The sequence below is a fragment of the Notothenia rossii genome, assembly GCF_949606895.1.
Source record: "Notothenia rossii genome assembly, chromosome: 1".
NCBI lineage: Eukaryota > Metazoa > Chordata > Actinopteri > Perciformes > Nototheniidae > Notothenia > Notothenia rossii.
In genome coordinates this window covers 8,188,165-8,212,316 of record NC_136912.1, presented here as the reverse complement: position 1 = coordinate 8,212,316, position 24,152 = coordinate 8,188,165, and the positions used below count along the sequence as shown (strand labels likewise).

The window sequence follows — 24,152 nt, the reverse complement described above, 5'->3', positions numbered from 1 at the left end:
TGGAATGCATGAGAGGGATTGAGCTGAGCCTGCATCTGAACAGCTTCAACACTTGTTGCTTTCATTCTGAATGTTTCGCTTTACAACCCATGATATATTTTTCATCACATGCGTTAAATGAATTATGTTTTACTTTAGCTTGTGCTCTTAGTGGAAATAAAAAAATGTAAGTATGGAATATTTTTATATATATATATTTTGTCTATCAAAATAAAGTGTGTGGTTACAGCACTTGTTGAACTCTCACAGGAGTGTGTGTGCAGGCAGTCAGCTGAACTCTCTGCTCAGGGTTTTGGGTATTTATAAAAACCTATTTTGCTCCCCTGTGGGCAGAGAGCAGGAGAGGATAGGAAGAGGTCTCACTCTGCCTCAAATACCTGAGATCCCATTTTAAACACAACGTTTGGAGCTAGAAAAGGATTTGAAATGTTGTCTGAAATGCCTCAGTTTTATTTTTCAGTGGACATACAGTCGTTGAAATGTCAATGTCTCTTTTTCAGATCTGATTTCTTTGGGGATGTCTGATTTCTTCTGCTTGGGTTGCAAATGCTGACTCTGTTTCCTTTGCTTAATTGTATTAGGTCAGCAAAAACGAATTTGGTTTCGGTAAAATGTTGTAATTCTTGTCAAACTTCATACCACTCACATGACCGAGGTCATTTCTTTTTAATTTTCAGCATTTTGGAAACGCCTTTAAAAGGTTTTGAAGGTCCTATTTCCCTTTTTATAAATTGTTATTGAATAATTATTATTGCTAAAAAGCGCTGCTTGTAAATTTGCAATCAGTATAACTGAATTCAGGGTTGAATGGGAGGAACAGTGTTGAAATACTTTTCTTCAAGTAAAAGTCCTGCCTTCAAAGTGTTATTGAGGGTAATAAGCAATACAATGTAGTAAGGAGTGGGACATTTTGGAAAAATATATGACATTATTGGATTCATTGGCCAAAAGTGCTTCTTATGCTGCCATACAAATACCATTTTGTCTACTGTTTATATCAATAATCTGAATCTGCAAAGTAGCTAGTATTGGATTTTGTCAGACAAAGCTATGCAATACAAATTACAAAATGTGTTTCTAAAATGAGAACCGTCAACGGGAAATACTCAAGTAAAATACCTACTTGAGCAAATGTACTTAGTTATATTCAACTACTGGTTAGCTAACAGGAAGTGTTGCAATGCCTCTTCTAAATGGCATCAGATATATGCTGACTTTTGCACTTCCCCTGGTTAAGATTGTTCTACTTTCTGCACAAAACTACTGCTTGTAGAGCTGTATGTGTATTTATTTTTAAACAAAAACATTTATTTTATTATTTTCATACTTTAATTGTTTTTTTCTCCATGTCATTTTTCATTTTCTCTCTAAATGATCCTCTTAATTCAGAATCGGAATCAGAAAACAGAATCGTTTTATTACCAAGTAGGTTTACACATTTGCTCTGGTGTGAATGTTGCATTCAAAGACATAGAAAGGAGCAACAAATACTACTTTTATAAAAGCAATGTGTGTTTGTGAAACATGCTTGACAACAAACCTGATTCAGGACATTTCTGTGTTCAGTTTTGTTTCAGTATAAACCAGCACAGAGTGATACCTCCTCTCACACACTTTTTTCTCTCTCTCTGTGTGTGTGTAAAGCTCTCCGGATAAAGATAGAGAGAAACGGTGCGCATGCGCCCTCAGGGGTCTTCGAAGAAAAATCCAGTAAATAGAACCTGGAGCCCGAGAGTGTCGGCGCTGACGTCACGGCCCTACATTGAGAGAGCTCGAGCTGAATTGTAAGCACGAGCCTCAGACGGAGGCGCGCCGAGGCGAAGGACACAACTACTGCCATGAAGGTGTGACTGCTGATCTGTAAAGGAAGGAAATAAAACATTTTAAACATTTTATTTGGTGATTATTTCTTCAAACAGACCGACATTTTGGAGAGTTTTGCATCCGATTTTTACAGCATGTCCTCCGCGGCGGTCGCTGCCTCCAGAAGGCAGTCCTGCTATCTGTGTGATTTACCCCGCATGCCATGGGCCATGATCTGGGATTTTACCGAGGCCGTGTGCCGCGGATGCGTCAACTACGAGGGCGCAGACCGGATTGAGTTTGTGATCGAGACGGCGCGGCAGCTGAAAAGAGCGCACGGTTTCCAGGATGGTAGATCTCCTGGACCGGGGAAGAACCACCACCACCAGCAGCAGCACCACCAACAACAACACGAAAAGATGAACCACCAGGCTGTGGGAGGACCAGGAGACCCGGGTTTGCGTCCCCCGCAGCCGCTGGACCGATACCCGCTGTCCGACCGGCCCCCGCGCCTCGGACCGGAGTACCAGGGTGGAGGAAGGCAAGCAAACGGCCTCCCTTTACCGAATGGGTTTCCAAAACCAGACGAGCCTCCAGAGCTGAACCGACAGAGCCCAAACCCGCGCAGGACTAGCACGGTTCCTCCCAACCTGGTGCCTTTGGTGAACGGCGGTATACCGACCATTCATCCGCTGAACGGCCGCCCTCAGATGGGTCTGGCCGGGGTGCTGGCCGCGCCTGGGGAGCAGAAGGAGATGAAACACAGGCCGGATAGTCTGCAGGACATGTCTGACAGCCACAAGGAATGGATAGGCAAAGGCAAAACAGTGAGGGACCTGATGGCGCTGCACACTTTCGACAGCAGGTTTAAGAAGGACCACGCCGCCATGCAGAGGGTGATGGGATATGAGACCAGTGCCACTTCCTCAAAAACAGGTATAGGAACTATTCCTGGGTTTTCTTTCATGGATACAGCAGAGGGGAGAGGTGGGAGAAGTACTCAGATACTGTACTTAAGTAAAAGTAGAAGTACCATAGTGTAGGAATACTCTGCTACAAGTAAAAGTCCTGCAATCAAAATGTTACTCTTGTAAAAGTTGAAAGGTATTATCATCAAAATATAGTAAAAGTGCCAAAAGTAAAATATGTCATTATGCGGATTGGCCCGTTTCAGAATAATATAGGCTATATGATATTTTGATTATCATTCATGTATTTATCAAAGCTGGTAAAGGTGCAGCTAGTTTTAATGACTCTGTATACTGCAGGTAGCTTGTGATTTTACTCCAGGTGGAACTAAAGTCTTGAAAGAGTTGATTATATTTCACCTCATTAATCTAAATCTGCATAGGTATTAAATAATGTAGTATTTGGCTATAGTGTGGTAAAAGTAAAAAGTAGCAAAACATTAAAATACTCTAGTAAAGAAAAGTATATCAAAGTGTTTAAGTACAGGACTTGAGTAAATGTACTTAACTACTCTATGCCCCTGCAGCTATAGGACTATTTCTGTGTTTTGTCCTTCTTCCCAGCAGTGGGATATGTTAAATTGGCATGCTCCTTTAAAAACAGGAACCTAATAGCCCTGGTATTATGTGTCAGCACATTGTACGCATGCTGCTGACATGCTGGGTAATGCCACGCTGCTGAAATGGCCTCGTTCACCTCTGTGCACGCGGAGGTTTGGCAAAGAACAGCAGCGACATAAACAAAGCTTTATTCAGTGTGTGTGTGTGTGTGTGTGGTGTATGTGGTGTGTGTGTGTGTGTGTGTGTGTGGTGTGTGTGTGGAGAGAAATGTCCTGTGTTTCATTATTCACAGAGCAGCATGCTGGAGTATTTGTGTTTAGTGTTGTTGTGTTAGACTCAATATTCAAAGGTGTTATTGCCATATGCACAAAGCTACAGTGTAGAAATGGCAATGAAATTCTTCTGACCTGAGCTCCTCTAACAATGCAACATGTATTATAAAATACAAAATACGCTGTGTTAACCCTCTTCCTCTTCCTCAGACAGGGGGAAGCACCCTCGCAGCATGAAGAGGAAAGCGTCCCCAGAGCCAGACGGTGAAGGCAGCGCCCCCAAAATGAACGGTGGTGACGGCCAGCAGTGGCACCCCTCGCCCTCTGAGATCCTAAAAATGCCCCCAGCCGCCCATCCAGGTTTCTCCTCCGCTCCCCCCTCCACCATCTCCCCTCACTCCCACTCCCGCACCTCGCCCCCAGAAGCCGCCACAGCCCAAAACGGCCAGTCCCCGATGGCGGCACTTATCCTCGCCACGGATAACGCGGGAAACACGGGATCACCGAAAGACGGAAACCAGGTTCACTCCACCACCACGGCGGGGGCGCGGCGGAACAGCGGCAGCCCCCTGTCGCCCTCCTCCGCCTCTCAGAGGAGGTTGGCACAGAGGGAGGGGTCAGTGAGCGCCGTCCCCTCCGCTCTGGACCCCATGCAGAGCGCCCCAGACTCTTCTGTGCCGCCGGGCAGCGTGCCGCTCTGCTGCACTCTGTGCCACGAGCGGCTCGAGGACACTCACTTCGTCCAGTGCCCGTCGATCCCCTCGCACAAGTTCTGCTTCCCGTGTTCCCGGGAGAGCATCAAGCAGCAGGGCGCCACCGGGGAGGTGTACTGTCCGAGCGGAGAGAGGTGCCCGCTGGTCGGCTCCAACGTGCCCTGGGCCTTCATGCAGGGGGAAATAGCCACCATCTTGGCCGGGGACATAAAAGTAAAAAAGGAGCGGGACCCTTGAAATGATTCACCAGTTGTTTTTCTGGATTTTTTTTTTTCCCCTTTTGTAATCCGACTGCAGGACATACAGTAACACACACACGCCCCGATAACATAAATCATCCAGCAGGCCCCAGAGAGACGGACATGTACATATTGGACACAAGGGAAGTGTTATACTTCGTTAACATGGCTGTATAATTTTTTTTTTCTTTTTCAATACATTGTGTTTCTATATTTTTGAAGATGAAAAGGTATGTACTCTTCATAACAGGCTCTTCCTCCCCCATCACACTTGTTTCTTTTCAGTCGTTGGTGTACTTTAAGTCTGGAGACAGTCCTGTCCAACATAGAATGTGACTAATCTGAGCACTTGGCAAAAAAATAATAATAAAAAAAAACAAAGAAAAATTGCTTCTAGCTGTACATGTATGCACTTGTTTAAGAAAATAACTTGCCAAATACAGTTTCAGACCTTGTAATAATACCTCTAGTGTCTCTGTGGTTTTGCTTATTTTCCATAATCAGTGAGCCAGGAGTTGGTTGGAGAGTCATGGTTGTGATTCAGCCATGATGCAATACCTTCCAGCAGGAACAAACCGGCTTCCAGGGAAGAGTGGGTGGAAGAAAAGTTGAGGAGGGAGATAGAGGGAGGAGGTGAAGGCCGGGATAGAAGTGTGTTGCATAAACGTTTCGTACAGTAAATCACACGTAGGCGGGCCGAGGTCGCTCGTTGCTTCGTGTCCTGCAAGAGCTGCGAGATAACAAGCGGCTAAAAATAGTCTGCCGTGGAAATACTCAGGCGTTTGTTGATGCGTCATAACGCTTCTGACAATATGTTGCTTCTGGATTGTCTCCTCACGTTGCTGACTAACAATCCCTCTTGGCACAGAATCAACCTGACAGCTCATCAGGCCTGTTTTCATTTTTTTTTAAGAACAAATCTTGGCAGCGTCCGTGTTGTTGACGGATCCCACGCCCTGCTTCCAGTGAAAGCATACAGGAGACGTGAGGTCATGAGTGGCGGTCCGCTGGGACAGTAACGATGGGTTCTTCACTGCTTTTTCCACTTAACTCGCTCTGTCACACTGTCTGGATGACGGAGGCGCCTCTGGGCTCTGTGTTGGGCCCCCGGGGGCTCCAGCGTCACAACAAAGCTGCTTCATCTGACAAAATAGCTCCTGTCAGAGAGGATTTAGCTTGAATGTTGTTTATTTTGTCTTTCTTTCTTATCCAAATGGCACATATTTGGCTTATTTTCCTTGAGTACTCCACATATTGTGGTTCTTTCACTTGTGGATATTCTCTCTGCGTCACATCCGGCTGGTTTTGACAAAATGGCTTCGGTCAGAGGATTTAGCTACGTTTATTTTGTCTTTTTTAATTCAAATGTTGCATATTTGTCTTATTTTTTTATTCTACATAGTGTGGTTCTTTCACTTGTGGATATTCTCCATCCTTCACATTCGGCTGGTTTTGACAAAATGGCTTCTGTCAGAGAGGATTTGGCTAAGTTTATTTTGTCTTATTTTATCCAAACGATGCATATTTGGCTTATTTTTAAGCTATTTTTAAGTGAATATTCCTCATGGTGTGATTCTTTCACTTGTGGATATTCTCTCCGCGTCACATCCGTCTGGTTTTGTCAAAATGGCTTCTGTCAGAGGATTGAGCTAAGTTTATTTTGTCTTTCTTTTATCCAAACGTTGCTTATTTCTGAGCTATTATTAAGTGAATATTCCTCATAGTGTGATTCTTCACTTGTGGATATTCTCTCTGCGTCACATTCGTCTGGTTTAGACTTTAAAAATAACTTGAAGGAGAAGCAGTACAGAGGGGCCCCTGCCTCAAAGTAGAGGGAGGATATAAATGCCTTGCTCAGGGGTCACGTGATCCTCGGTGGAATTCCTGAGTCACCGTCTAACCCCCCCTCCCTCCCTTCTTCCTCTCTCTTTCTGTCTCCTCCCCCTCTCTGCTGCAATAACACGCCTTCCACTGTTCAAGGTTGATCACACAGAGCGGATGAATGGGGGTCTGTGTGTGTTTTTGCCGGGGCCCCCGCCGCTTTCAGAAACCATTCAGAGCTGCAGCCAGGAGAAAACGTTAACCCTTTCCTGGCTCTCTGGCTGCTTTCCCTGCAGACTATCTGAGCCCTGGCAGATTCAGGTTTCAGACCTCGAGCTGACGCATCTCATGGTGCATTTAAAACTGAAAAACTAACTTTTTAATCGTTTTTGAAAACTTAAAAGTTGCACAAAGTTAGCTGGAGTAAACTTTTAGTTAGTTTAGTTTATTTGTTTATTTGTCAAGGACCATGTACAAAAACAATATCAATCTCAGAGACGCTAACAGTTTTACAATTTAACACTTGTCTGATTTCAGGCTAAAATGTCAAATATAGTTTGATTCCAGCCTCTGACTTATAAGGATTTACCAATTGTTTAATATTATTATAAACTCAATATCCTTTAGGTTTTGGTTGGTAGAAAAGAAAAGAAGCACTTTATCAGAAGACACATTGGCATTTTCCACCTTAATCTGACGCTTTAGTTGATGATGACACAATGGCTTAACAACAACGAACACAAACTCAAAATGTTCACAGGCAGATTCAGGTTTCAAATCTCCAGCTAACTAATTTCTTGATGCATTTCAAAACAATATTTTTGACTTAACCACTCTAGTTTTAGTGACTCATTAGAGACAGTAACAGTCTTTGCAACAGAAATATGTTATCCATATCTTTTTAATATGAACACATCCTAACAATTTCGCAGATTTCAAGCAAAAATGTTAAATATTGATTGGTTCCAGCTTCTGATTTAATATTATTTTACCTTTTTTCTCTGTTTTATGTAGTTATTAACTCATCACCTTTTGGGTTTTATACTGTAGTAAAAAGAAAACAAGCACTTGAGAGGACACGCTGGCTTTTTCCACCATTACATTGCATTTAGCTGACGCTTTTATCCAAAAAGAAAGAGATAACACCATAACACCATTACATGGACACTTTTTCACCTAACAACAAAAAAATACTTGAAAATAACCTTTAACTTTAGACTTTAAGAAAATATATCAAACTGCTCAATAAATAAAATGGTAAAAACAGCCTTTAAACATCCCAAAAATACTTTTGTAGGGCTTTTACGAGTTTTGGTCTCTTGCTGAGCCAGTGAGATTAAATCAGTCTAGGTCAACAGACTATGAGCTCAGCATGCTTTTCATTATGTAACGTGTTTATTTTCAATGGATGAAATTCCTCTTTACTCTCCGTTGTAACGGACTCTCTCTAGATCCAACATAAACTCTCAGGCATCCTGTTCAACACCACATCATCTCAAAGTTAATGCCGAGGTTTTTTAATAACAGTAAAACATGTACTCCTAATCCTTCAGTAAAAGAACAACTAACTGATAAGTAATGGTAGACCCTGCCAAAGTGAAAAATTACATTTCTCCACACTTTAAAACCTTTTCAAATACTTTTATAGCTTTCACTATGTCTGACTTTAGCTGTCTTTATTTGTAACAGGTGGGCAAACCTTAAATGTAAAACAGGTTTCTACAGTCACAAAACTACAGCTGTGAGATAAAGTACAAACCGTACAACAGTTGAACACAATCATTTGTGAATGGAGGAGTAGAAATATGTACATTTTGAGAATAAGGTTGTTTAATCAACCGTGTAGCTTGAGGTGAACTTACATGTTTTTTAACTCAGTTTGTGAATCACCAGGGGCCCTTAAAGGGGCCTGAGAGCTCCCTCTACAAAGCTCAACATGCCTTAATTTGAGTATTATTGTTCTTTATTGAAAAGGAACGAAGACTCCCCCGACATTTTTCACTTTCACATTCCTTTAAACAAACAACAAAAACTCCCAGATGGGTTTAAAGCGCTGGTCGGTCGGCTGCTCCGTTTGAAGTCTGCCAGCCAATCAGACGGCCAATCTAAACCAGATCCAGACCTCCGCCCCCTCTCTCTCCCCCTCTCTCTCTCCCTTTGGCCGGTTCATCTTTGGCGTGAGGTCGTCCTCAGATTCCAGCCGAGCCAGCTCATTTCTTTTCATCTGTCAATGAAACTCAACACCCAGAAGGCCCGAAGAGCCAGTGGCCCGAGATTAATGGGTTTGCTCAAATTACGTGGCACAATCGGAGAGAATAACTCAGGGTTTCTCCCCCCTTCCTGTTCCCCGTTCTCTCTCTCTGTTCCCTCTGTTTGTTCAGCTGTCACTTGCCCAAAGCTCACCTCCTCCTCTTCCCTGACTCTGAAGTGCAGGATGGGGCTGGAGGAAACACGCCTTGAACAGCAAACACACAGCAAGCAGGAACATCAAACCTCAGCTGTTCTCACCTCAGTGAACACTGCCAACAACAACATGAGGAAAACACTGAAAATACCCCGCGATTTCATCACAACCGGCTGCAGACTCACACTGATATTTAACAAGGAATTACTCATTTTGAATTCCCCCTGATTGACCCTGCTCCCATGGTGGTCGTGTTCCATTTGTTGCACACTTAATAAGGTGGGAAACTCGACCTGGAGGGCTTGTCTTGTCTAGAAAAGTGGAGTTAAACCATTTCACTAGAGGAAACATTTCATATTTATGTCATCATGTCCAAAGAATATACAAACACAAGTAATACACTGGTGTTGTGTTGCTGCTGTCTAGTTGCAGTGGAACTATTATATCGGCCATGTTGGGGGAAATGAACTAAAGTTGCACTCAGAATGAATAGTGAGCCAAAAAGGTGGCACTTCCACTTTGGTTTAAATGTTTAAATGAGTCTTAATTTGTACAAGAAGTGGAGGCCGGGCATACACAACAGCGAAATAGAGGAAAATATCAATCAACCAGTGCTCATGGTAAGTTGAACAATACATATACATTTGAAACGCTCTCCATTGGACTCCTTTGTTAACTTCCCTAACATATAGACATCATTATACATGATAGGCTAAGGGGCGGGACGTCTCTAAGCGGTTGACCAATCACAACAGAGCCGGCCAGCTAACCAATCAGAGCCGACTGGGCTCTGGTTTTTACTATATTCTTGAAGATACATGTACATATTAGCTATTGTTCCAGTCAAATGTCTTTGTTTTGAGCCTTCGAGTCCATTCAATAGAATACTTTTGACTTTATTTGTGCCTGTAATACTTCCATACTTTTACTTTAACTATAGTAAGGTTTGAAATATAGGACATTTGCTTTTAGGGTAGTATTTTAACATCGTGTTGAGGTCCTCAAATTGCCAGCTTGACATTTCTCTGCCGTCGCGTGGCCGACCATGCTGCTAGACATTATCAACACGTGCTCCCCCCCCCAATAAAGAGCCTTTTGAACATTAAAGCATGGAGGCATGTCACAGAGACACCAACCTGGAAATGAACATAATATGTCCTCTTTAATGCTGCAGTAATATTAACCCAGAAACATCATAATAGTAAAACACAGGCACCATTTAACTGCACATACTTTTGACTTTATTTGTGCCTATAATACTTACATACTTTTACTTTAACTATAGTAAGGTTTGAAATGCAGGATTTTTAATTTCAGTAAAGTATTTTAACATCAAGTTAATGTCCTCAAACTGCCAGCTTTACATTTCTCTGCCGTCACGTGGCTGACCATGCTGCTAGACATTAGCAACAAGTGCTCTCCCCCCCACAACATGCTGCTCTCGAATGCTGTGCTTCAGGGTTTAGGGTGGGCTGATGTTTACCCTGTGCCCCCGGGTCATTGTGTCCAAACGAGCGGCTCACACACACCCCGAGCCTCTCTTCATCTGGAGTGTGTCCAAATCCAAACGCTGTTCAAAAGGTCAGCCCGCCCCCGCATGAAAAACGACCCCCAGCTCAGGAACATGCTGCAGTTTCACAATGATCGGCCCCCGCCACATCAGCACTTTCCCAAATCTGCCCGGGGGCTTTAAAGACCCCACACACACACCCTCTGCATACACACACGTACACACACCCTCCCTCCCTCTCACACACACACACACACACACACACACACACACACACACACACACACACACACACACACACACACACACACACACACACACACACACACCCTCGGCATACACACACGTACACACACCCTCTGCATACACACACGTACACACACCCTCCCTCACACACACAGACCCAGTGTGTGCAGTGTCAATACAGATGACTGTACTGATAGATTTGATTGTAAATACTTTCAAATACCAACATTTCCATTTAACATACAGTAGGTTTAGTAGACCAAGAAACAGTGGTAAACATAAGTACTCAGATATTTTACATTAAGTAAAATTAGCAATACCAAATTCAGAAACACTGTTACAAGACAAAGTAATGCATTAAAAATATGACTTCAGTAAAAATACAAACATATTGGCATTTCAAAATAATATTTCTTATAGTAAAAGACAATATTTATTATTAGAATAATGTATATATCCCTTTAATGTTGCAGCTGATGAAGGTGGGTTACTTGTATTTAACTTTCATTCTGCTGGGAGACTTCAAGGTGGGGTAGGTCATTTTAGAGAAACAAGCTCGAGTGGCTAGAATTTGAAAATACACATCCGGAAAAAATCTGCTACTTCCTTCAGACTTCCTTACAGAGCCCCTCCTCCAACACACACGAACGCGCACATGACCAATGAGGGCACGAGATAAGTTTGTGCACAGATGGAAGGCTGACAGGCAGGTAGGCCATCCATTTATTTTAGCCGGGCCGGCTCAGATGATTGGTCGTGCTTTTACAGCGCTACGGCTTCCACAGATGACATTTGTTAATGGATTTTTTGTCAAAGCACCTCAGATATTCATTGCTATCGGGATGTTAAGAGCATTCCATGGAATATAACAAAAAGTGTATCTCGAGCCGGTTTCTCCAAAATTACCTACCCCACCTTTAACCTTTAATAATACTGTATATCATGTTTTATTTATTGAAAATATTTCAAATTAATAATACAAATCAGATAATAGTGGAGTAAAGGACACTATCCCTCTCTAAATGCTAAGTTAAAGTATAAAATAACATAACAAGTGAAAATACCTTTAAAAAGTAATTAATACATAAACATGTACAAACTGAATAGATAAGAGATCAATGACAGCAAAGACATCTTGATACAATCGATAAAAGCTTTAGATAAGTGAACATATTTATTATGAAAGTTAAGGCAGAGGAAAGGAGGAGATGAGACTCATAAATCAGAACGTCTTTATAGAGTGAAGGTCAACGGATGTAGGAGTTTGGTTGTTGCTAAACACTGAATGATTGATTCAGATAAGATGTGTCATAAAACATAAATCCTTTCATAAAGTGTGCAGGACGGCAACTCCTTTGATACTTTATGACTTATATATCCTTTGTTATTTAGTTGAAGTAGGTCAGTCTAACTTATTCTGCATATATATAAATATATATTATTCTATCTTTCAATTGTTAATACACAACCTTCAATTCCTGTGCAATGTCTTTTACATGCTGCTGTAACAAAAAAAGGTGCATCCAATCTAATCTTGTCTAGAACAGTGCCCATATATTAACAGATGAACCCTCCTAAATCAGTCTGACAGGCAGCCCTGCTCTGACTGAAGCAGGAAAAAGGAAGGAGATGAAGGAGGAGGAGGGGGGGAACATGTGAAAGGTGTGTTGGGTGTTTGAGGTGTCGCTGTGTGGGGTTTTGGAGGGACGACGGAGGGTCAAAGCCAGCAGCTGCACTCTCTATAATTAGCCGTCGAGGCGAGCAGAGGCTCCCGGGCCATTAATCAGAGAAGTCCCAGCAGCGAGCACCAAGAAAGGAACGCCGTGCTGTGTTGACTCTTTATCTGGAAAAGAGGTTTACGGAGCGCAGGCCCAAATATAGCTGCCAAGGGCCTGTTGCCTGGATATCCCTGCTGGAAGGTAAACAGAGGGGGACGCTGGATCTGCCACGTCAATGAGCTGGCAGGAAGTAAAGGCCAGAGAGAGAGAGAGAGAGAGAGGGAGGGAGGGAGAGAGGGGAGGGAGGGCGATCCCTTTTATCCAGGCTGATAACCTGAGAGCAGCAGACTGGATGTTTGCCGGCTGGAGAGTTAGCTTTACAGGAGAGCTGAGGCAGAGTCAGAAACAGGTTTATTACCAGGTAGGTTGACACGTACAAGGAATTTGACTTGACGTCACGGTGCATACATAAAAGTAAAACATCATTTTTAACTAACACCTGTTTCGGATTTGTAAGCATACCTGTCTGTCCCGAGAAAGGTCAGAGAATATAAATGAATGTCTGTATGTATGTATACTTTGCCAAGACTTGGAAGGAAAGGGGTAATGTGTGTATGTGTGTGTGTGTGAGCAATAACGTGGAGATTTGAGTGGACTGAAAACTGAGGCGGGTGTGATTTCTATGTATGTTATATATTTGTGGAATACATTTTTAAAAAGTACAAATATTTTTTAAAACACAGATAGAGAACTATTCTAAAAAAATTATAATAACATTTACAAACAATACAAATTATACAAATACATAGCAGTATTTACATATAGAATGGAACAAAATATGTCCAGTAATAGAAAAAAGAACAGATATTGTGTGCATTAATGTAGTGCATAGAGTGCGCCTTATCTGCCCGACAATTTTATTACGCGGCCGACGGAGCAGAACAAATCTGATAATGATCACATCAGACCTGCAGAGATAAAGCCGACAGGAAGCTCTCTGCCGCAGCATCTGTCTGAAGTTAGAGAAGCCAACACAAGAACCATGTTAACAAAAAACCAGACATGACAAACTTGAACTCAAAGTGGGTAACTCCTGAACAGACATGAGATGCATTGAACAAATATTTTAGTTTTATAGCAGAAGTGAAAAGGGAAGATCTTGTGAGAAACTCTATAAATCCACCAAACATAATAATATAGTGAGACTGGCCAACAACATCTGACCCCAAGCATTTCTTGAACAGCAAATATGAATTGTTTCCATCGAATCAGATTTAATAAGGTAGATACTTAATAGACAATGACCCACAACAGAGCCTTGAGGTACTTGAGGGCAGTCAAATAATGTGAAATAAGTGATCAGGCCCGTCTTACCAAGTAAAATAGTTCCCCAGTCGATCGACACCACCAAAGAAAGAAGATCTTTTTCTATAACATTACATTACATTGCATTTAGCTGACGCTTTTATCCAAAGTAAGTTCAGTAAGTACACTACAGTAAGTGTATTCGACCAAGAAGATACAATCTTGAAGAAAATCGAATCGTATAAGTACATCATGTTTCATAGAGCCAAAAAACTTCAAGTGCTACTCAACTGGCTTTAGATAAGCCAGTCCTTTATTAGTATATAAGTGCTTTGTTAGTAGTTCTATCGCTCGAAGTGGAGTCGAAAAAATGAGTTTTCAGTCTGCGCCGGAAGATGTGTAAGCTTTCTGCTGTCCTGGTTTCAATGGGGTTTTGCTGATGGGAACTATAAATAGTCAAAGTTTGTGTCTAAATGAGGCTTTGGAAGAAAATGTGGGAATTGAACCTGCTGTTAACCTTCTGTTTTCCAATGACAGCAAACATATATGAGCTGTGGCTGTGATCGTTTCCTGTCCTTAAACAAGTAGTTAATATTCCTACCATTGTGATTGAACGTCCTTAAACCTTCAAAAAGTATTTAAAACCCAAACCATCGTATTTGCCTCACTCTAAAAAAAGTAGTTATATCCGTGAACGTGATCGTATTAAGCCATGGTGGATAACAGATTAGAAAACGGTACACACATGCAAAGTTGAGTTGCAATGGTTTTGGCATTTAAAGATGAAAGAATATCGTCTTGTTGATATGTGTTGTGGTGGTGAAATAAACAATATGTTGACGTTGGGAGAACTTGTTGAGACCATGGACGCTTACTCATGTCTAATTGAAGGCCAAAGCCCATTTTAAAGGAAGGTATTTGATGTGTTCTGACTACTACTCTGTTTGGTGTTTCCTTTACACACTTTGATTAAAGAGCTTTTACAAAGACGAAAGCTGAGTGTGTCATTCATCCGGTCTGCGTAGTTTAACTTTTTGGCAAAAGGTTTTATTCTTCCTCTTCCCTTAAGCCTCGTTGTTTCATCTGCTTCTTGGCAAACATCTCAGAGGTCTGCTCCTTAAAGAGGGGCTCCCATCCTTCCGGCTTCTCTGTTTAGCCTCAGCTTTGAGCGTTAGCTTATAAATACAGTGTGGTTTGAGCAGGGCGGAGCTCTCAGCCGCGTTGGGGGGCCCGGATCGTCTTCTTCAGATCTGCTTTGTAATTAAATATCCCCCGCAGCAGCAGAAAGGCTTAAAGAAGGAAAGAGCTGCTTCCCTGCCAAATGCCTTCTGGTAAATGTGTAACAGCTGCTCAGCACTTTCAACCCGGATTGCTCAATATTTGGGTTGTTTCCCAAATCAAAGCCCTATACCTTTGAACCCTCCTCTCCCTCCTCTCCCTCCTCTCCCTCCTGCAGGACGCTGCTATATTTGATGTGTGTGTGTGCTGACGTCAGCTCGTCTAATCTTATCTTCACTTTCACGAGGGAAAGATCCAATCAGTGTATGTCATTTGTTCACTGTGTTTTCCTGAGGCGTCTGTTACAGCACTTTACAACCTGTCTGCACTTTAAACATGATACTTTAAATGAGAATAGATTATAGATGGAAAAAACCAAGGACAATCATTTAAAATAAAATCCTACGTTCTGCATCATTTGAGGGAAAAAGCGTAACACTTTTGAGACTTCAGCCATCAAGATCCGCAAAATGAGTTAAATACACATCAGAGAAATGAAAATGCTGGAAAACTCAGGGCACTTGACCCAGAAAAGAAACACTTGGTGAGAGGCTAGACAGCAGCTTCTTGGAGCCTTGCAGCCTTTTCCATTGTCTCTTTATAAATTCCACTCTGTTATATATCAGCGACTTGTAGCATTTGAAGCCCTGAAGGGTATCCAAATCTTTCACAGACCTGAAACTTGACAATGTCATGCCACGCTCAGCCGTTCAGGGTGACATTAATTGACTTTGGTCCGGCAGTTCCTTCCTTCGAAGTCAAAGTTGGAACGACCGTGCAATCTTGTGCGTACAGAGTTCCAGAAGTTACCTCGGACCTCCCCACATCTCACGCGATCACCACGTGAGGAATGGGATGACTCATGGCAGAACTGTATTTTGGTACGAACTTCTTCCCTGGAAACCCAACTTACCACTTATGAGAGCTGTTTGCCATCTGCTTGGTGAAGAAGACCACCTGCTTAAAGTTGGATTAAGAATATTTTAAGTATTTCTCCAGCAGGGCTCAAACAGTCCAGGATGGAGAATAAAGACATCAGGATGCAAAAAGACAGCCGGTTTTGACGCTGTTGGAAATGTGGACGAAGCAGTAAAGTGTGACACAGTTGAGTATAAGGACAAGATGGCATGTATACGACTCCTAAAACGGTTGCTCGATCTGGATGCTGAGTCGTTCTTCCTACATTACAGATCAAAGTCAAATCTAGATTATAATTGATTTTATGCTTGGGATCATATTCGGTGTTTGACTCATGAATCTTAAAAAATGTTCAGTTAAAGATCTGTCCGTGTGTTTTGTGTTGGATTTTGCTGCCTTAAGAAATGTCTCCTGTATTGACAGTCAAGCTCACATGCTTTTGGTAATATACGTTTTTAATACTCATATTTTTATTAACATTTTAAATTGTATAAAAGAGGTTGTTTCCTTGTACCATGGAACGTGTGTTATTCTGTTGTTCCTGCAGCTTGTTTTCAGTGACATTATCCTCTGTGAAATAAACACAATTCTTATCTTGGAACTCCTACAACTGCCATGTGGCAATATCTGCCTACTGAGAATTGAGTGTTTATTGTGCGTGTGTGTGTGTGTGTGTGTGTTTACAGGGCTGTCTCTGAGACAAAGTCCAGAGTGAATGTGCGTGCAGGGTCGGGTTTGGTTCGCTGAACAACAGCAAACACGTGGTCTGCTGAACTTCACAAACAATTTAGCTCTGTGTCGGCCTGCGTAACGCTACGTAAAGCACATTTCGCTAAATGTCAAACTGTTTATAGCATGTGATATACATGACCGTATGTCTGACGCAGGCCCGCATGAATGAAGGCCTTTTACAAACGTCCCAGAATGCTTCCCTGTGGAACGCCAAAGCATTGCACAAAACAAGCCGGATTTATAACTGCATGCCAAAAAAAACCTAGAGATTTCTGACCCCCAGAGAGGAGGAAGCACCGGATTAGCACCCAGATGCGGAGGCGTGTGGAGAGATTCTCCATCTGACTGGCAGTCAGCTGATAGCAGGCGGATAAATGGAGGCAGTGTGTAGAGGCAGGCAGAGGAAATCAGGTCACTGCTGCTCCGAAACAAGGACACACATTTCATTTTCTTCTCCAAAGAGGGGAGGGTAAACAACTGCAAAACAGGATTTATAGTCTGGGTTATTTTTATTGGAGTCATGAGGTTTCCAGACTGGTGTTCTTCCTCTGCGTGCTCCAGCAGTTTGTCACCTCGCTGACATTAAAGTCAACAAACCCAGAGGGACTTTTAGAGGACTCTGCAACAGGAGGAAAACACCTTCACTTTTAATAGGCTCACCTTTTTTCTTTTTTTTGTTGCATACTTTTAACCAGAGCACGTAATTCGTCAACATATCTTTGTGCCCAGTTTCCGACAGCACAAATCAGCAGGACATACGTCAGTGTTAGCAGCAACTGCTACAACATGTGGTTTAGTAGTGCAGGGGAAAGTGACAGATTTGTGGGGGCTTCATAGGAAGAACTGAGTCAAACAATCATTTTTTAGTGCATTGACAGGCACTACTAACTTGCTTTTTGAATAGTTTTTTTATATGTCTGCTGTATTTTATCTGGCAGAAATGAACTTTTTGGGCATTTCATGTGAAAAACATCAGTCTCAGCAGCACTGTGTAACCACCAATAAAGCTACAGCTCAAGGATAAATAGTATTTGATCAGCTGCACGTACAGAAAATAAAGCTTTTGTTTGTTATCTCTTTTATGAGGTTAATTTAGAAGTCTGTAATGATTTGGAACCGGAGATGAGAGCATTGCTCGGTAGCTAGCTAGCTAATAGCGAAAGGCACAGCAGTGCGATTTGAGATAACGCTACACGGTCAAAATCCACACTTTGCAAATGTTTCACAGCGTACAACATGGCACTGGATGCAGATCAGAGATCCATCTTCATCAAAGAATCCATGTTGCGGTCCTCTGGAGGATTAAAGAAGGTTCTTTTCCTTCTTCTGCATGATTAATGTATGTCCTCCGCCGCCACGCCCCACTGATGTGTATTTTTAGACACCCATGTCAGGGAGTGCCATCCTTTGTTGGCCAGGATTCACATGATGTATGAAATCATCTCAAAACCCTCCTCCCTCCATCCCCTCACACACTCTCTCATTCCCTTTCTTCCCTGGGCTCTGATATCTCCGTGAACTGGGGCACAGAAAGACTCTTTTTTCCCAGAGAAAAAAATAACTGTATAAAACTTCCCAAGCTGCCTCAGAGTGTTCTCTTTATTTCTCAAATCCCCAAACTGGATTGTGAGTGAGGAAGGCGAGGAGGAAGAGGAGAGAGAGAGTCGCTGGGTGACAAGAGATATTTGAACAAATTGACACCGATTTTGTCCCAGCGGTAACGAGGATCACCTGAGAGCGAGGCTGAGGAGTGAAGGAGGTGACAATTTGTTCCCAGAGGATGCAACTTTATTGATTTCATTCTGCGGGATCCAAGAAGTGAAGATGAATTTGTCTCTGTGACACACCGACACACAACTGACACACAACTGACACACAACTGACACACAACTGACACAAAACTGACACACAAAGGTTCTGGGAGGTTTAGTTGGTTAACATAAAAATACACTTTGTTTAGTCTTTTTTTTAAGTGTTCAAATGTTGTTGACCAGTGCTCATTAGATTTATTTTGAACAGAAAACATGACCAAGAACAATTTAAAGACAACCAAAATGGTGATGAAGCTAGCTGGTAGATGTACAGAATAATGACTTTATAACACCTGCACGTACAGTATCAATATGGCTGAGAACAAGTCTCCCTTGGCACTGCGACTTATACACTAGCTTATGGAAAATTATTGTTATTGTTATGTTATTTAATTATGTGAAAAGTACCAACAGAGTTTGTTACACTCACACCTGTCCTTGCAAAACAAGTGCAGGTAGGAACCACAATCCCTCTATGGACTTCAAATAGGAAATTCAATCTTAAAAAATTATCTTGTATGTTTTGGTTCATCACTTGCACATAACATAGAGTCATTTGATCGAATTATTTACATGAAAGCTTTGTTCAATGCATATTTAACTTTGTAAATTGGCGGTTACGCTGCAGACCTGACGGAGAAAAAGCTGGTGATAATACAGCAGCTGACCTTTAACCCTGTAACGTCTACTAGCACCTTACTGGGTCATCTGTGTGTGTGGATGAGTAACTCACACTTTCAAAGCCTTGTATGAGTGTGTTACGTAAGCCTCAATGTGTAAAATGAATGGATTTATAATGGCTGCAGCGGGGTAGCCCCGTTTAAGCGCACTAAGCGTCCTCGCTCAGGTCTCAGGCTGCCTCGCTGGCCGTCCGAGGCCGTGGCGCATTTCCATTACAGTTTAGGACCTGGGGTAGCAACGCAGTGTGGGCGGGGCATCTGTGCAGAGAAATCCTGGAACACTTTCACATTTCGAGTTGTTCCGTCGAGCTCCCGCTGGATTTTATCATCCCCAATGAGATGTAGGAACGTCGTCACCTCCTCGGTCGACCACGGTGTGCTTTTCTTTGACGTTGCCATTTTTGTATCTCCTCCGTTTACAAAAATGCTGCGTATAAAAATGCTGCAAGCTTGCTTCTAGATATATATGCGATGCTAGGGATGATCTCGCGCGCGATCTTGTGACGATTCTCTCTGTACAATCAGCAGTCGAGAGTGTTGACGTCACTAGTTCCGCCCTGGCCCTGGCCTGATAGAACCACGATTTTATGGGGCCGGAAAAAGAGGGAAAAAGTACCCGCTAGCCGGTGCTACGCTATATGGAAAGGCCACCAAAAACTGGTCTGGCCGCTTGAGGACGATTAAAGACGCTTAAACGGGGCTACCCGCTGCAGTGGAAATGCGCCATTAGAATATCTGGATACAGCGTTGCGGCCCAGTTCACTCCTATGATAGTTGCTCAGTGGCGCATTAAACAAAAATGGTATGAATCTCGAGAACAGGAATACACAGAACTTCCACATCCATTGGGCCCTTTCATTTTCTTTAAGCCCCGCCTCCAATCTGCTCCGTCATGTCCGGTTTTGGCTCTGTAAAATAAAGTGAAAATAAATTATTTCAGCGCATTTTACAGCTTAAAGAAGATATAAACAAGTGCTGTTCAAGTGTTCATAGTGGTACACAAAGAAATGTGTACGCTGATTTACAGGATTTTCTTTTACAATGTAAGTCAATGGGAAAAAGTATTTTGGGGCCCATGGGCATCACACGTCTGTCACTTCAACTGTAGTACCACCGTTCGGCCACTACGCACATTTGCTTCAATGCCCTTAATGGACACTTAGTAAAAATGTGCTGAAGATGAGGCATCATCACAGGTGGTGTCTGTTGAGTGATGAAACTGAAACTCAGTATCAAGCTGCGTAAAAACCTCCCTTTTCTCTCGTGTCGTGTTTCTCTCCTGACTCGTCAGAGGCGGAAATGCAGACATGTGTTTCTAATCCCGGCCGCAGATCAGAGCCAATCAGCCGGCTCTGATAATTTCAAAGGCTCTGACACAGTAAACACAAGCACAGCGAGATGAAGAGTGTTTACCCTGCAGCTTGTTTCACTTGGTGTCTCCTCAGTGGGGAGGTGGAGCTGCGTCGTGTCACTCAGACTTCAAAGAGCAGCGGCTGCTCAGTCTTTTGACCTCCTCCACCTTTTGTTTCTGAGCTGGACCGTCAGATCGGCTGCCGGGCTGGCGGCCTTTGACCCCGTACTTCCTGCCCACTCTATATCAGAGATGAATTCTGATTGAAGATGTGAAACCCTGTTATTTTATGTTTAATACTTGCAATGCAAAGGTTTCATCTTTTCGCTGAATTCAACTACGGGCGCTTAGGATTTTTGAAAATTGAGTGTGAGAAACGTTTAGCCGTACACCCTCAGCATCATGTGCTGAAGTCAGCATAACAAATTCAAGTGAGTCTGTCACACTATAGTGAATAAAACAGTGACTTTGATGCAGTGGCGGCTCCAGAGTATTTTTGTTGGGTAATCTATGGTAGAGCTAACCCATACAGTGGTGGGGCTCAAGTCAGTATTTGCAATGTAATTACATACACGCTCCCCTTGACAGTGAAATGCCACACGTGAGGTTTAGATTATTTTCCTGTCTCAATCCAAATTCAACTGTATGAAATAAAAAAGCACATTTGTCTTGTAGTAAATAAAAAGGGCGACCTGGAGCCAATCCTGCAATTTCCCCACAGGTGAAAGAGTTGACATGCTGAAAACCCAACCCCTGCAGGGGGGTCTGGGGGGATTTTGAAATACTAACATAAAATACACTCTCTTGAGAAGAAAAAAAAAATCTATTACTACACGACATATTTAAAAAAATGAATGCCATTTTAGTTTTGTGTTACTTTGCTCTGAAATCTGAACCTGCTGCTCCTCACAGAGAGAAGAGGGAAGAGGCTGTGTGAATGGATTTACATTGTGGGTAAGGGTGGATAGCCCCCATTGTTCTGTGTGTCAAAATGAAAGACAGCCCACACACCTATCAATCATCAAACCGTGGGGTCTTATTCAATTACGTGTTGATTTCTATCAACACGTAATGTTGTATCGATGTATATAGAGATGTACTACAGCAAAAGTATTCTCCGTCGGGACTTCCTGCAACAACACCACGCCGTTATCTTGATTCTAATTGGCCAGAAGACATTATCAAAGATGTTCTATTAAGAAGACGATCACTACGTGACAAAAGTTTTCAAAACCGTTTCTAGTCTTCGGTATTTCCAGACAAGTGGCTACTGAAATCAATCTTACTAACTGCTGTCTGTGCAATTTACTCTGCGCGAGTTGGCGGACTTTATTTTGCTTACTTTAACATCATTTTTCATAGTGGGGCTAAGATGGGGCTAGCCATTTCTTGGCATGGCTGTAGCCTACCCCAGCCATACCCTGGCGCCGCCACTGCTTTGATGACACGTCTCTAGTTTCTAGTCATCTACAGGAGATAAAGTTGTGTATAAGAAGAGGATGGTGCTAGTCCAATGTTCCTAAGGGAATTTGCATATGAGCACATCCAACATGCTAACACACGTTCCATTGTGTCACCTATATGCTGATAAACAAGATTAAAAAGCGACACAAGTCCGACTTTAGCTTAACAATGGTGACACACAGCCATGTAGCCTGATGTAGTTATTTAAAAATAATGACGTTAGCTTTTCTTTTCTGCCATTGCATTAACCCTAAATAAAATGGCAAAGTGGCGTAAATGTGTAGAGATTTTCCAGCTGAACAAAACATGTAAGTATGATAAACGTGTGATGTCCACAGAGCTTATTTTTTAGCAATAAACTATAATCCAATGGGAATGCTTTCTGTCGAGGGAGCCATTGCAATGCTAACATCTGGGTCGGCCAATAAGAACACGTCATCACTGCATCACTCCCATGACAGATTTCTCATTCAACTTTGACCTTTTGCACTTGCCGAACTATTGACCATAACTACAACAAGTTGTGAAATATTTGTTCCTACTATCCCCTTTTACTGTTTGATTCTAGTGTGTTGTTGTCAACGTTAAAGCCAGAGGGTGAGCATACGCAGCAGCTCATAAAGCATAGAAAGAGGAGGATGTGATGAACAGGCGTGGTCTGGAGCTCCTGCTGTTAACAAACCGCCGCCTCCGAACAAAACTTCCACTGGATTTTCTGCACAGATCAAAGGCTCTTTCCTGCCGCTGCAGGCTGTGAAACATGACTTTATTTCTCCTCCCACACTCCATCCATGCATACCAATCTGACAGCTCTCACTATTAACCAGTGTGTGTGTGTGTGTGTGTGTACATGTGTGTACATGTGTGTGTGTGTGTGTGTGTGTGTGTGTGTGTGTGTGTGTGTGTGTGTGTGTGTGTGTGTGTGTGTGTGTGTGTGTGTGTGTGTGTGTGTGTGTGTGTGTGTGTGTGTGTGTGTGTGTGTGTGTGTGTGTGTAGCCTCTGGCTGCATCTGTATATATCTTCTAGTAGTTCATCGCTCGGAGCGGTGTGTTTTTAAACTTTGGTTGCTCTTCCCGTCTTGTGTTGTGTAAGAGCTGAAGCCCACACATCCGGAGTGAGAGCCCAGAAAATGAGCCTTGTGAAAACACAAAAAGGGAGAGGAAGGAAGGACGACTTTTATCAGACTTAAAGGAGTGATCGATACAACTCATTTTTGCTTAATTTGGTCTGCATTAGTTTCTTCCATCGTAGGCTGACTTTTAGCTCACCTTTGCTAACACTCAACTCCAAAGCAAAATATCTCCAATTCTACGACACAGATTACTTATAAATAATGTTTAGATACTTATAATCTCTCTGCTGTTTCCCATCTGCCAGGGTGAGCGAAGCAGGACTCACATTCACTTTATTTCAAGGCTAAAGTATTTCACATCTCTCTCCCTAGTGAACTCATTCAACATTGACAAGGATCTCACACCAACTGAAAGACAAGCAGAACTTAAATACCAGCAAGAGTGATCAAGACACAGGTGGGGAGAGAGGAAAACCACAGGGGCACCAGGTGAACACAATCAAACAATCAGGAGGAAAACAAAGAGACAGGCAGTAAGAGCAGACATAGGGGGGTGCACACCTTTCAGAATAAAACGGGAGACAGATCTTAACAATAAAAAATAAAACACAGACAGATCGTGACACCAGTATATTCACTCGTATATCATCCATGTTTCTTTTTCTAGTTTCTGTATACTTTCCAATTGGCTAGTCATCTGCCTGTGTTGCTCTGTTGAGGCAGGAATACTTGGGTATGATTTAGACATTAAAGTTGGAACAAATATCTGGCAAGATGTGGTGTACTATGTTGCAACGCCTTGTGAAATTACTTTACGATAACATTTGGCCAAAACATTGATATTTTCTTGGCAGACATCTATTGCAATCATAAACCAGATTAACAAGAAAATGTAAGTGTTGTGAATCTTTGAGAAAGACCATAAACCAACTGCAATGGCAAGCAGCCTCTCACGAAATGTATTTATTTTAATAAGCAACTTAATCAAAGAATCCCTGCAATTTCTGCGATAATGTAATTTAAATAAAGCTTTAATAGCATTATTGTTTGCTGTGCTGTTTTTTTGGTCCCTTCTTTTGTTCTTTAAAACCATGAAATAAAATCGCAGCGTTACCAGATGTGCGATAATGTTGCCTTTATGCGATTAATGATGCCAAAAGTGCCATTATTTAAAGGGGACCTATCATGCAAAATGCACTTTTGTACGTCTTTTATACATGAATATGTGTCCCCAGTGTGTCAGGGAACTCACCAAGTGTCAGAGAACACAACCCTCTCTCTTTTCC

General features: G+C 42.4%; 1 protein-coding gene and 1 long non-coding RNA gene across 2 annotated transcripts in view; one reads left to right on the top strand and one right to left on the bottom strand.

The window, feature by feature from the left end:
* The first annotated feature begins 1,728 nt into the window (after positions 1-1,728).
* LOC307036049 (interferon regulatory factor 2-binding protein 2-B-like) lies at positions 1,729-5,019 on the top strand. Its single transcript, XM_079676030.1, has 2 exons — positions 1,729-2,739; positions 3,815-5,019. The coding sequence occupies exons 1-2, from the start codon at positions 1,959-1,961 to the stop codon at positions 4,552-4,554; spliced, it is 1,521 nt and encodes a 506-aa protein (XP_079532156.1). The 5' UTR covers positions 1,729-1,958; the 3' UTR covers positions 4,555-5,019.
* Positions 4,681-24,152, bottom strand: part of LOC307036058 — a 33,781-nt gene continuing 14,309 nt past the window's right edge. The window contains exon 2 of the long non-coding RNA XR_013807260.1: positions 4,681-19,887. This is a non-coding gene — a long non-coding RNA (uncharacterized lncRNA). The remainder of the gene's footprint in view (positions 19,888-24,152) is intronic.